Raw genomic sequence first — 11,354 nt, forward strand, 5'->3', positions numbered from 1 at the left:
ACCCTAACCCTAACCCTAACCCTAACCCTGACCCTAACCCTAACCCTAACCCTAACCCTGACCCTAACCCTAACCCTAACCCTGACCCTAACCCTGACCCTAACCCTGACCCTGACCTTGGCGTGTCCCGGGCCGGTTACCAATTTTAGGATCCATTGCCGGCTCGCTTGGCGCGGTGTTCTATCCAAATTGCCGCGCTGCGTGGAGGAAGCGGTCCCATTCCTCGCTGTTGCTAGTGACGAGTTGCGGCGTCTAGATCGTGCGCACTACGAGCGCTCCATTGCCGGTCATTTCTGGCGAATGTACCTTGGTATTCCAGTGGCGTGAATCAGGGTGCCATCGGACGGGGCACTTGACATTGCGCGCTACCCCAGCCCAAGTTATCACCCACCGCGGTCCCGTTGTGCCGCTGCCCTTCCTCCAATACCCACAACAAACACCGCCGGACTTTCGCCAGGAATAAAAGATCCATATCCTCTCGTCCTCATGCCTTTCTGTCTCTTCCCGACACACTAACCGGTCTTCTGCGTCATCGTTGCTTGCAATCCCATAGCATTCGCGCGATTTCTTCACCTGCGCATTGCATTTACAAATGGCCACCGTATCACTCCAAGTCCCTCCTGCCGACGAATTCGTGGCTCCCGCGGCATCTTTCCCGGCTACTCGCAAATTGCAGTTGATGAGCGCCATGATGCTGCCGTTGTCGCCGAAGTCCTCAAAGCTCCTGCAGAGTCTTTTACTCCGGCTACCACTTTGGCTCCTCGCAAGCGCGTACTCGATATGTTTCGTCTCGACGGTCGTGTTGCTGTCATCACTGGCGGTCCCCGCGGTCTTGGTTACCCGATGGCTGAAGGCCTCTGCGCCGCTGGGCTCTCTGGAATTGCCATCCTGGATCTCCAGTCTGATCTAGGTGAGAGTGCCTGCGAGCAGCTATACTCCGAGTACGGTGTCAGCGCTCGCTTCTACCGCCTCGATGTGCGTGACGAAGGCGCTGTCCAAAACGCCATGGAATCCATTGTCCGTGATCTCGGCAAGATTGATATTCTCATCCTCTCTGCTGGTGTCGCGGACCACGTTCACGCCGAAAATTATAGCCCAGCAAAGTTCCACCGTGTTATTGACATCAACTTGAACGCCTCCTTTGTCTGTGCGCAGGCTGCCGGTAAGCACATGATCGCTGCTGGCCGGGGTGGTTCTATCATATTCATTGGATCCATGTCCGGCTCTATCGTCTCAATCTGCTTACAACGCGTCTAAAGGTGTCATTCACCTAATGAAATCTTTGTCCGCCGAATGGGCACAGTACCGTGTCCGATGCAACGTGATCTCCCGGGCTATATGGACACTCCCCTCAACACTACGTACGCGGAGACATACTTCCGCGAATGGAAATCCCGCACTCCTATGGGCCGCTTAGGCCATCCTGAGGAACTGGCTGGTTGCGCACTGTGGCTGGCCTCTGACGCCAGCTCTTTCTGTACCGGCAGTGATGTCCTTATCGACAGCTCTACACCGTTCTGTAAATAACCATATTATTATAGTGTTCCGCATTGTATTACGTGTGGTACCTTCTGTTACGGTATGGACGATTACAATTCGGTGTTCAGTGTCGGTTATGATTTCCTCGGTGCGTTTTCTATCTACAGTGTATGCTTGGTTCTGTCTTTGATAAAATGGCAATAATTAACTACATTATGATTAATTTCTTTGGTCCACATCTAAGTCGTGGTAATAGAGTAACAAGATCTCGCTGGATTGGGTCTGTCTGGCCATTTCGGCGGTGCAGCTTGTGCAATCCGACATGTTGAACCTGAACATATAAACGGTGGACAATGGGTTTAGTCCTCATTGACGGATTGAAAAGTCCATAGTAACGAGCCGCACAAGCTGAGGATCACGGTGATTGGACCAGGGCCGGGGCGCCATACAAAGGTGGGATGGAAAGGATAGAAATTTCTGAACCCTGACCCAGACCATTGTTCTTCTGTGAGGACTTGACAGGTTGTGCACTATATGTTACGCGATCTTGATGTTGTAATATATGACTATATTGAAGCGCACACAAAAACTAACTAATAAACTATAGGTTCCTATGACCTCTATATATACTTGGGACGCTGCCTTCTGGAACCTTCTAGACATTCCATGAATACCCAATTGCGTCATCGTTACACATTGCTAGAATATTCCACAATCTACGATCGTAGGCTAGAGTGTTCTACACATTTCCACATATGATAAGAAAAAGGACATAAGATAGGAGATAGCGGAGTCAGATGTTGTATAAATTGAATAAAGAATGCCTGCCCCTATCATCGGCGGTGCATCATCATATCAATTCCTGATTAGCTATCTAGTTATTCCTCATGTATTCAACTAAAGTATTCGTCGACAATATCGACACCTTTCTGTCGCGCATCCCTGCGATTATCACACAACTCAAATGACTTTATTCGGTTTGAGATGAAGACGCGTTTCAAGGTTGAGGAAGCACGAGTAATATGTTTAAGTTGCTCATTACCACGAAGACTTGTTCGGAGAATGAAAGATCATCAAGGCTCAGGTTGTCCCATCCCTCGTGTAGTCCGAGCACTATGCCACGTGGCCTGCAAGAACGGTACGGTTAGTCATTATATTCCAAGTCATTATGGATCCAATGTTCAGACCAACGGGAGGAATGGTTTTGTAAGTGGCTTACTGGCATGTCCGCAGAACATCATGGCAGTGGGGTGTATAACATGACAGAATTTGTCGTAAACATGATGCGATCGACGATTAAGTATGTACGACGATAAAGAATGGTACAGGACCATCAATGGGAAGTGGGAATCTGAGCATGACATCGATAGAAATTAGAGCGGTGAAGCCAAGTCCCATCTCAACGCTTTCAACAGAAACTATTCCGTGCTCTCACCAGTGCTGTCAAGTATAAGCTTAATAGAAACTACCGATGTCGTGATAGACATGCATGGTTGCGCGATTTCGCCCGCGGAGGGAGGGGCGTGGAGGCATGATCTCGAATCGGGGTTGACAAACCCTGAAACCACCTCTTGGAGTTGTGTCCGGTACCGGAGAATCAGAGGCATAAATGTATCAGATTGAGATTTCTATAAAATAAGACCCCTGTCTGGCGAGGTTCGTCGATAGCTACGCACCTATCAGCATCGCAGATGCACGGCACGCCATGTGCCCCCTGAAATGACGATACTTATTGTAAAACGCGCTATCTATTATTACTATTACTACGGTCTCTTGCCAACTCCTTTTATAATTGAGGAGTGGCCCTTGCACCGTGAAAAACCTTTTCACCACAACACACATGTTTGCTATTACAACGATCATTGGCTAATTCCTTTTCCACAATACTGGAGTCTCGTGCTCTGGATACTACTCTACGACGACCACCGCAGATTCACAAAAGGCGTCTACGAGTAGCGCGATACAGGGAAATGTTGGGAATGCAGCGAATGAATCACTTATCACATGTTCGTGGTAAGTACGTACCGGGCGCCAAGAAGCCGGCGGCGGCTTAGAGACATTGTTGCTCTGCTCCGTACGATGCTACTAACACACGGACTCGGCGTACTATATTACGTTTGCTAATCAGATATGGCTGCGCTTCCGGCTGGCCGTCCATCTCGACGTCATCGGCGTCGTGTTCCTGGTTATTACGGCGATGCTCGTCGTCACAAACCGTTTCTCCGTCTCGCTGAGTATCAGCGGGCTGAGTTTGTCGTACCTCGTCCCGTTCACGCAGACGTTGCGCCTCCCGCATTACAATTGAGGGAACTCATCCCAACATACCCAATCCAGTGGATCATCGTGCATCGATCCAAACCGAAAACCTTCATCCGGCACCATGTCCCCGATCACAGCCGTCGGCGAATCCTCAGACCTTACATTCCCCCTTATACCCTGCAACACGGCAATAAACTCTGGCACAGCATCCCCATGCGCCTCTACCTCCCAACTGCGCGCCTCTCAAGCTTTGAGCGTTAAACCCGCCAGCGCGGTGCAAAACTTGTCATCATCCCGCAGTAATTGCGGATACTCGTCATACATCCTCGCCACGACCGCCCACGCAGTGCGCAGGTTCCTGTCCGAGGTGACCCCGCTCTACGAGGATCATGAATTCCGATCCTGTGTCTAGTTCTTTTTTAGGTTGCCGAATATAGTAACGTATATTCGGCGGTAGTGATAGGCGAGTGGGGGAGTTTGAGGAGGCTTTGTGGTTTTTTCCCTCATTTTGAGGTGTTCGCACATGTATATATAGACCTGAATGGTCCTTGGGACTGGTCATCATTGAGACTAGACTCTCAGCTCTCCCTTCTATAGTTCACAGTCCATTCACTCGTATATCCATATCTCACAATTCTTATCGCATGTACATATTTTTCTTTAATGTTCCATCGGCATAGGTACAGAGACCGGTCTTGTAGCATTTAAGGGAAGGATCCCGCCGGTTCAGAAGAGATGAATATATTAAGCACTTATACATCGTTATCCACTTTTGCACATTTGCACTGGCAACCATCGCGACCAACCGCAATGGATTCCGCCAAAGTATTCGTTGATAATATTCACACTCTTCTGTCGGCAATTCCCTCGCATGTTCTTCAACACATCCATCACTTGTCTAAGAGAGTAAATAAGTTTAGGGCTATCACTACCGATTAGGCTTGCGGCACCTCAAATGGTCGGGTCGACATCTCACCGAGAATAATTCGGAATACACTCGACGGATCTCAACTACTTGATGCCGGTTTTAGCATGTCTCTTTAAATTTCTGACATTGTACCGCTAGAACCATGCCAGTAAAATCATCTAGATTTAATTACAACTCATTACGCAATATTCATCATAATGCCCAGCTCTTGCGTAATCTTTCTCTTCGTACTAGAAAGTTTTACAATTTACGATCGTAGGCTAGAGTGTTCTACACATTTCCACAAAAACAATAGTTACAGACAATATATTTTCTACTTCGAATCATTGCCAAGGGCTATGCGACCCACTCTTCATGGATCTAAATGAACTCTTGGGCTTCTATGAAACTCATAGCTATGTGGGAAACATCTCCTTGGCTAGTAGTAACATCAATTAACGAACATTGTGCAATTACAAGTTCCCATAATACTTGATGGCCCAATCGCATGGATTTCCATATTAATTCCAGTAAGGGATCGTAGAGCAATATGAGTGGTGTGGAAATTGTATTATCGATTAGATGTTTGAGTCGATAATGAATCATCGAATTAAAATTCATTTCAATAGACTCGTTAAACCGATCCGAATTGACTTGGCACTAAACACGGCATCCGAGGTTCAGTATACTGTACCTGTTTCTGAAGTTGAGCAGGTGACTGACTGTGTACTCGGCGGACGTTTCTGCTGAAATGTGAACGTGGAATACCCCGCATTATTTGTTGCTCCTCTTTCGGGCTCCTAATAAAACGGGATCAAATGCTCGGCCAGCATTAGCACCGAGATATTACTCTTCTTAATGGATGTTACCCTGGAGTCAGCTAAAGTATCTCGCAAAGTAGCGAACGCAAAAGCTAAGGGTTAATGCACACAACGAGCTATGGCCCACTAGCTAGCCGTATATATACATATGAAAGCGGGTAGCCGGCAGGCGAAGCCGATGCAGCCGTCGGATGGCGGTCATCCTGTGCGGAGACGACATTGGACAGTGTGGAGTCGATGTGATCTTCTGAGCTCAGAGTTGTCACAGTGTTACTTGTCCACAACTCGCGCGGTGCAATGAAGAGCCGAGCTTCGTGCGGCTCATGGAGCGAAATGGGTCAGGCACATGGCAAGTGATCTATTTATTCGGTTATGCCGGAGAAGCCAAAGAGTGGGAGAGTTGCGGCCGTAAACGATGCACGCTGCAGGATTGCGAAATTGCTGGATATGACAGTTAAGGTTTCAAACAGTTTGTTCGGTGCCACTAGCCGGAGTCGTACATTGATTTGTTGGTGGAAATCCGCGCCGCAACAGAGTCTCCTTTCAATACGGTATACCGTGCCTGAATGAACAGTAGATAGGATGCATGACCGGACGAAATCGGTACTTGCAACCAAGTATCCAGACAAGAAATAACGGCGCTGGCAGTTGCCGTCGACAGCCGAGATCTTATAGATGCATAAATGGACTTATCCTGCGCGCAGACGATACCGTATGTCATTGACATATGTAGGCAGCGCGACGATACTGAGTAGAGCGCAGGAGTTAAGCCGGGCAAGCGGAATCCTCGCATATAGTATAATCAAGGATTCCGGTTGTTAAGTACATTCTGGCCCCCAACTCTCCAGCAGCCAGCCTAGCTTATATTTTGCTTGTTCTCCCCGCGGCCAACTTTCGGACGGTACCATTTCATTCACAACTAAATCTCCATCCTCCCCAGGCTGTTCAGTTCAAGGCTTCGAAATCATGTCGGCCATCGACTACTCGAATGCTGTAGACAGGACGACTCTCTGCACCATGCAGCGCATTCGCGAGCAGACAGCAATCTTAGGCTCCATGAACAAGATCTTAGGTGCGTTACGAATGCTATTTCTTCTCCAATTTGGCCCACTTTACTTTGTTCTGGTCAAATTGTATCGGTGTAGCGTTAATACCGACAATTGTGACTTTTAGTCGCGAATCGTGGTGAAATTCGTAGGTCTTCCTTCCATTCGTCTACATCATGTATGTGATGAAGAAACTAACTATAACGCCTTTTGCGGTTCTTGATTAGCCGTTCGTGTATGTCCTTAAAGTCTTTACTTATTCCTGAGGTGATTCTAATCGTTCCAGATCTTCCGTACTGCCCATGAACTTAGCATGCAGACCGTCGCTGTCTACTCCTATGAAGATCGTTTATCCATGCACAGACAAAGTAAGTCGATCAAATGTAACAAACCAACGACAGTGTTAACATATCACAGAGGCTGACGAGGCCTATCCGATCGGCAAGCGTGGCCAGTACACTCCAGTTCAGGCCTATCTTCAGATGGATGAGATTATCAAGATCGCCAAGGAACACAATGTGTCCATGATCCACCCTGGTTACGGTTTCTTGTCTGAGAACTCCGAATTTGCACGCAAAGTCGAAGAGGCTAACATTGCCTGGGTCGGTCCTCCCCACCACGTCATCGATGCGCTTGGTGACAAGGTGTCTGCCCGAAATATTGCTATGCAGAACAACGTCCCTGTCGTGCCTGGCACTCCTGGTCCAGTTGCCGAACTGTCTGAGGCCGAGGCTTTCGTTGAAAAGTACGGCTTCCCAGTCATCATCAAGGCTGCCTTCGGTGGCGGTGGCCGTGGCATGCGCGTCGTTCGTGAGGGTGATGACATGAAGGATGCTTTCTTGCGAGCATCCTCGGAAGCCAAGGCCGCGTTCGGCAATGGCACCGTCTTCATCGAGCGATTCCTGGACAAGCCGAAGCACATTGAGGTCCAGCTTCTCGGTGATGCCGAAGGCAATGTTGTCCATTTCTTCGAGCGTGATTGCTCCGTCCAGCGACGTCACCAAAAGGTCGTCGAGATTGCACCTGCTAAGGACCTTCCAAAGTCCGTCCGTGATGCGATCCTTAAGGACGCCGTCAAACTAGCTTCCTCAGTCAAGTACCGCAACGCTGGTACCGCTGAGTTCTTGGTCGACAGCCAGAACAGACATTATTTCATTGAGATAAATCCCAGAATGTATATTTCGCCTTGTCACATATTTTGTACCGCACGCTAACAGCTGCACAGTCAAGTTGAGCACACTATTACTGAGGAGATTACTGGTATTGATATCGTCGCTGCTCAGATCCAGATTGCGGCTGGTGCGACCTTGGCCCAGCTGGGCCTCACCCAGGATCACATCTCGTTTCGCGGTTTCGCCATTCAGTGCCGTATTACCACCGAAGACCCTACCAAGAACTTCAGCCCGGACACTGGTAAACTTGAGGTTTATAGATCCGCTGGCGGCAATGGTGTTCGTCTCGACGGTGGTAACGGCTTTGCTGGTGCCGTTATCACTCCTTTCTACGACTCTATGTTGGTCAAGTGTACTTGCTCTGGCTCTACCTACGCGATTGCTCGAAGGAAGATGCTTCGTGCCTTGATCGAGTTTCGCATCCGTGGTGTCAAGACTAATATTCCGTTCTTGCTCACGCTCCTCACGCACGAGACTTTTGTAGCCGGAAATTGCTGGACCACTTTTATCGACGATACGCCGGAACTCTTCGACATGATGGTTTCCCAGAACCGAGCTCAGAAACTTCTTGCGTACCTCGGCGACCTCGCCGTCAACGGCAGTTCCATTAAAGGCCAGATCGGCGAACCCAAGCTCAAAGCTCCGATAATCATGCCTGTTCTCAAGGACCCCTTTGGTAACCCACTGTCTACCACCGAGCCCTGCAAGCATGGTTGGCGTAACATCTATCTCGAGCAGGGTCCCGAGGCCTTCGCCAAGGCTGTGCGTCGCTACAAGGGCACTCTTATAATGGATACCACCTGGCGTGATGCTCACCAGTCGCTGCTCGCTACCCGTGTCCGAACTGTCGATTTTGCCAATGTCGCTATCCCTACTTCCTACGCCTACTCCAATGCCTTCTCGCTTGAGTGCTGGGGTGGTGCAACGTTCGATGTCGCTATGCGATTTCTGTACGAAGACCCATGGGATCGACTCCGCAAGCTCCGTGCGCTTGTTCCCAACATTCCTTTTCAGATGCTTCTCCGTGGCGCGAATGGTGTTGCCTACTCGTCATTGCCTGACAATGCCATTGATCACTTCTGTTTACAGGCTAAGAAGAACGGTGTCGATATCTTTCGTGTTTTCGATGCCTTGAACGATCTTGAGCAGCTCAAGGTCGGTGTCGATGCCGCCCGTAAGGCTGGTGGTATCGTTGAGGGTACCATTTGCTACTCTGGCGATATGTTGAACCCAGGGAAGAAATACAATTTGGAGTACTACCTCGACGTCGTTGATAAAGTTGTCGCCATGGGCACTCACATTCTTGGTATCAAAGATATGGCTGGTACCATGAAGCCCCAGGCTGCTACTATCCTTATCGGCACCATCCGCGAGAAGTATCCCGACTTGCCGATCCACGTCCACACCCACGACTCTGCTGGTACTGGCGTCGCGTCTATGGCTGCTGCTGCCCAGGCTGGCGCCGACGTTGTGGACGTTGCCACCAACTCCATGTCTGGTATGACCTCCCAGCCGTCCATCATTGCCCTTCTTGCCACTCTGCAAGGTACTATCGACACCGGTCTTAATGTCGATCACATTCGCGAGATCGACTCGTACTGGGCTCAGATACGTCTACTCTATTCCGTTTTCGAGGCCGATCTTAAGGGTCCTGATCCAGATGTCTACATTCACGAGATTCCTGGTGGCCAGCTCACCAACCTGCTCTTTCAAGCGCAGCAGCTCGGTCTCGGAACTCAGTGGCTGGAAACAAAGCGCGCATACGTCCAGGCCAACAAGTTACTTGGAGATCTCGTCAAGGTCACTCCTACATCAAAGGTGGTAGGCGACTTGGCCCAGTTCATGGTGTCCAATAAGCTCTCTTCAGAGGAGGTCGTCGAGCGGGCCGCGACTCTTGACTTCCCAGAATCTGTTCTCGATTTCTTCCAGGGTCTCATTGGTCAACCGTACGGTGGCTTTCCCGAACCACTCCGCACTAATGCTCTCCGGGGTCGTCGCGAGAAGCTCACCGAACGTCCAGGAAAGACGCTTCCGCCAATTGATTTCGCTGTTGTCCGCAAGGAGTTGGAGAAGAAGTACGGCCAAATCAAGGAATGCGATGTCGCGTCGTTTGTTATGTACCCAAAAGTTTACGAGGATTACCAGACATTTGTCAAGAAATACGGTGATTTGAGCGTTCTACCTACCAAGTTCTTCCTCAGCCGACCTGAGATTGGCGAGGAATTCAATGTCGAGATCGAAATGGGCAAGGTCCTGATCCTCAAGCTACTCGCCATCGGCCCGCTTTCAACGCACACCGGCCAGCGCGAGGTATTTTTTGAGTTGAACGGTGAGATCCGACAAGTCACCGTCGATGACAAGAAAGTGTCCGTCGAGTCCATCTCCCGACCAAAGGCCGACCCGAGCAATCCATCCCATGTCGGGGCGCCTATGTCCGGCGTCGTCATCGAGGTCCGTGTGAAAGACGGCTCGCTCGTAAAGAAGGGCGATCCTATTGCTGTTTTGAGTGCCATGAAGATGGAGATGGTTATCTCTGCCCAGGCGTCCGGCGTGGTTTCAGAGGTTGTTGTGCGTGAGGGCGATTCGGTTGATGGATCGGATCTGATTTGCAAGATCGGCAAGCAAGATGCTTAAGTTTTCTTTACATCGTAGTACGGGCAGAGGAATGGAATGTGATACATTATCTATTACATTTTAGCTATTATTTGGTAATGAGTGATTTGGGGTATGAGTAGATTTTCTTGTGCGTTTATTTGTATGTATTGTATTTAGAATTGTTAATATGATTCCATATTATTATCGTATGTGTACGTTGTCAGTTAACCCAAACCCTGTCAGTTACTAACTCAAACGAATTGCGCAGTGAGCGCTCGCCAACTTGGCTTGTTGATGGTGAGTACTTAATATGTATGGCGCCATTGTGCACATTAGACCAAGCCGGTATCATCAGGCTTGCGAGAACGCGGCTATGCTGTGCTCTGATGTCACAGCATGACCAGCAGATAGGATGCGTGACTGGCCCAGATCGGTACATGCAACTAAGTATCCAGGACAAGAAAGAACGGTGCTGACAGTTGCCGTCGACAGCCGAGATCGATAGATGTATAAAATGGATTATCCTGCGCATGCGATATCGTATATATCATCAGCGAGGCAGGCGAAAACCCATCATCAAGGACGTTTCCGATGCCCCAGTCCTAGTGACACTGACATACGTAGGCAGCGCGGTGATACTGAGCAGAGCGCAGGAGACAAGTGAAGCAAGCGGAATCCTCGCATATCAAGGATTCCGGTTTTTAAGAAATTGTCGGCAAATATGCTGCCTGCAGCTTCAGGGAAATGTGACCCCTAACCGTTGAGTCAGAGGTGCTTATGAATCGTCGATTGATGCCAACGTATAATGCTACTGCAGCAATGAAGTCGGATGATGTGACTGAGCTAAAAAGGTTTAGATGCTGGAGTAGTAGAAGTAGACGATACCATGCCCTGTGAAACTGTGATCATAACGCTGTGCAACAGCTCCCGGGAGGCAGTCCTGCTTGAATTAAACAGAAATTAGAGTACAATTATGAAGAGTGTCAGAATAAATCACTATGTATTCACTGGAGACATGATACGTTGATTCAATCGCGTCAGAATGGAAGGATTTAAGAAGTTACTTGCCTCCGTT

General features: G+C 49.2%; 4 protein-coding genes across 4 annotated transcripts; all 4 read left to right on the top strand.

The window, feature by feature from the left end:
* Window positions 1-1,678, top strand: POJ06DRAFT_302436 (uncharacterized protein). Its single transcript, XM_056190764.1, has 3 exons — window positions 1-124; window positions 150-310; window positions 554-1,678. The coding sequence occupies exons 2-3, from the start codon at window positions 301-303 to the stop codon at window positions 1,255-1,257; spliced, it is 714 nt and encodes a 237-aa protein (XP_056041944.1). The 5' UTR covers window positions 1-124; window positions 150-300; the 3' UTR covers window positions 1,258-1,678.
* Window positions 1,148-1,678, top strand: POJ06DRAFT_257209 (uncharacterized protein). The gene has a single exon (XM_056188119.1). It carries the CDS (start codon window positions 1,294-1,296, stop codon window positions 1,525-1,527), a length of 234 nt encoding a protein of 77 aa, XP_056041945.1. The 5' UTR covers window positions 1,148-1,293; the 3' UTR covers window positions 1,528-1,678.
* Window positions 1,679-2,314: 636 nt separating this feature from the next.
* On the top strand, window positions 2,315-3,222 carry POJ06DRAFT_257211 (uncharacterized protein). The gene has a single exon (XM_056188120.1). The coding sequence runs from the start codon at window positions 2,464-2,466 to the stop codon at window positions 2,740-2,742; it is 279 nt and encodes a 92-aa protein (XP_056041946.1). The 5' UTR covers window positions 2,315-2,463; the 3' UTR covers window positions 2,743-3,222.
* A 3,183-nt stretch (window positions 3,223-6,405) lies between these two features.
* Window positions 6,406-10,432, top strand: POJ06DRAFT_225264 (carbamoyl-phosphate synthase L chain, ATP binding domain-containing protein). The gene is made up of 6 exons (XM_056185703.1): window positions 6,406-6,538; window positions 6,640-6,660; window positions 6,740-6,747; window positions 6,799-6,880; window positions 6,930-7,686; window positions 7,738-10,432. The coding sequence occupies exons 1-6, from the start codon at window positions 6,433-6,435 to the stop codon at window positions 10,316-10,318; spliced, it is 3,555 nt and encodes a 1,184-aa protein (XP_056041947.1). The 5' UTR covers window positions 6,406-6,432; the 3' UTR covers window positions 10,319-10,432.
* The last annotated feature ends 922 nt before the right edge of the window (window positions 10,433-11,354 follow it).

This window comes from Lipomyces tetrasporus (genome assembly GCF_029532465.1).
Source record: "Lipomyces tetrasporus strain NRRL Y-64009 chromosome Unknown POJ06scaffold_8, whole genome shotgun sequence".
In the NCBI taxonomy this organism is placed as follows: Eukaryota; Fungi; Ascomycota; class Lipomycetes; order Lipomycetales; family Lipomycetaceae; genus Lipomyces; species Lipomyces tetrasporus.

Excerpts from the sequence above, each read along its gene's own strand:
- POJ06DRAFT_257209 (XM_056188119.1), top strand. The coding sequence starts at position 1,294 with ATGGGCACAGTACCGTGTCCGATGCAACGTGATCTCCCGGGCTATATG.
- POJ06DRAFT_257211 (XM_056188120.1), top strand. The coding sequence starts at position 2,464 with ATGAAGACGCGTTTCAAGGTTGAGGAAGCACGAGTAATATGTTTAAGT.
- POJ06DRAFT_225264 (XM_056185703.1), top strand. The coding sequence starts at position 6,433 with ATGTCGGCCATCGACTACTCGAATGCTGTAGACAGGACGACTCTCTGC. Across the intron at positions 6,881-6,929 it reads TTTATCCATGCACAGACAAA|AGGCTGACGAGGCCTATCCG; the intron begins GTAAGTCGATCA and ends AACATATCACAG. Across the intron at positions 7,687-7,737 it reads ATTGAGATAAATCCCAGAAT|TCAAGTTGAGCACACTATTA; the intron begins GTATATTTCGCC and ends ACAGCTGCACAG.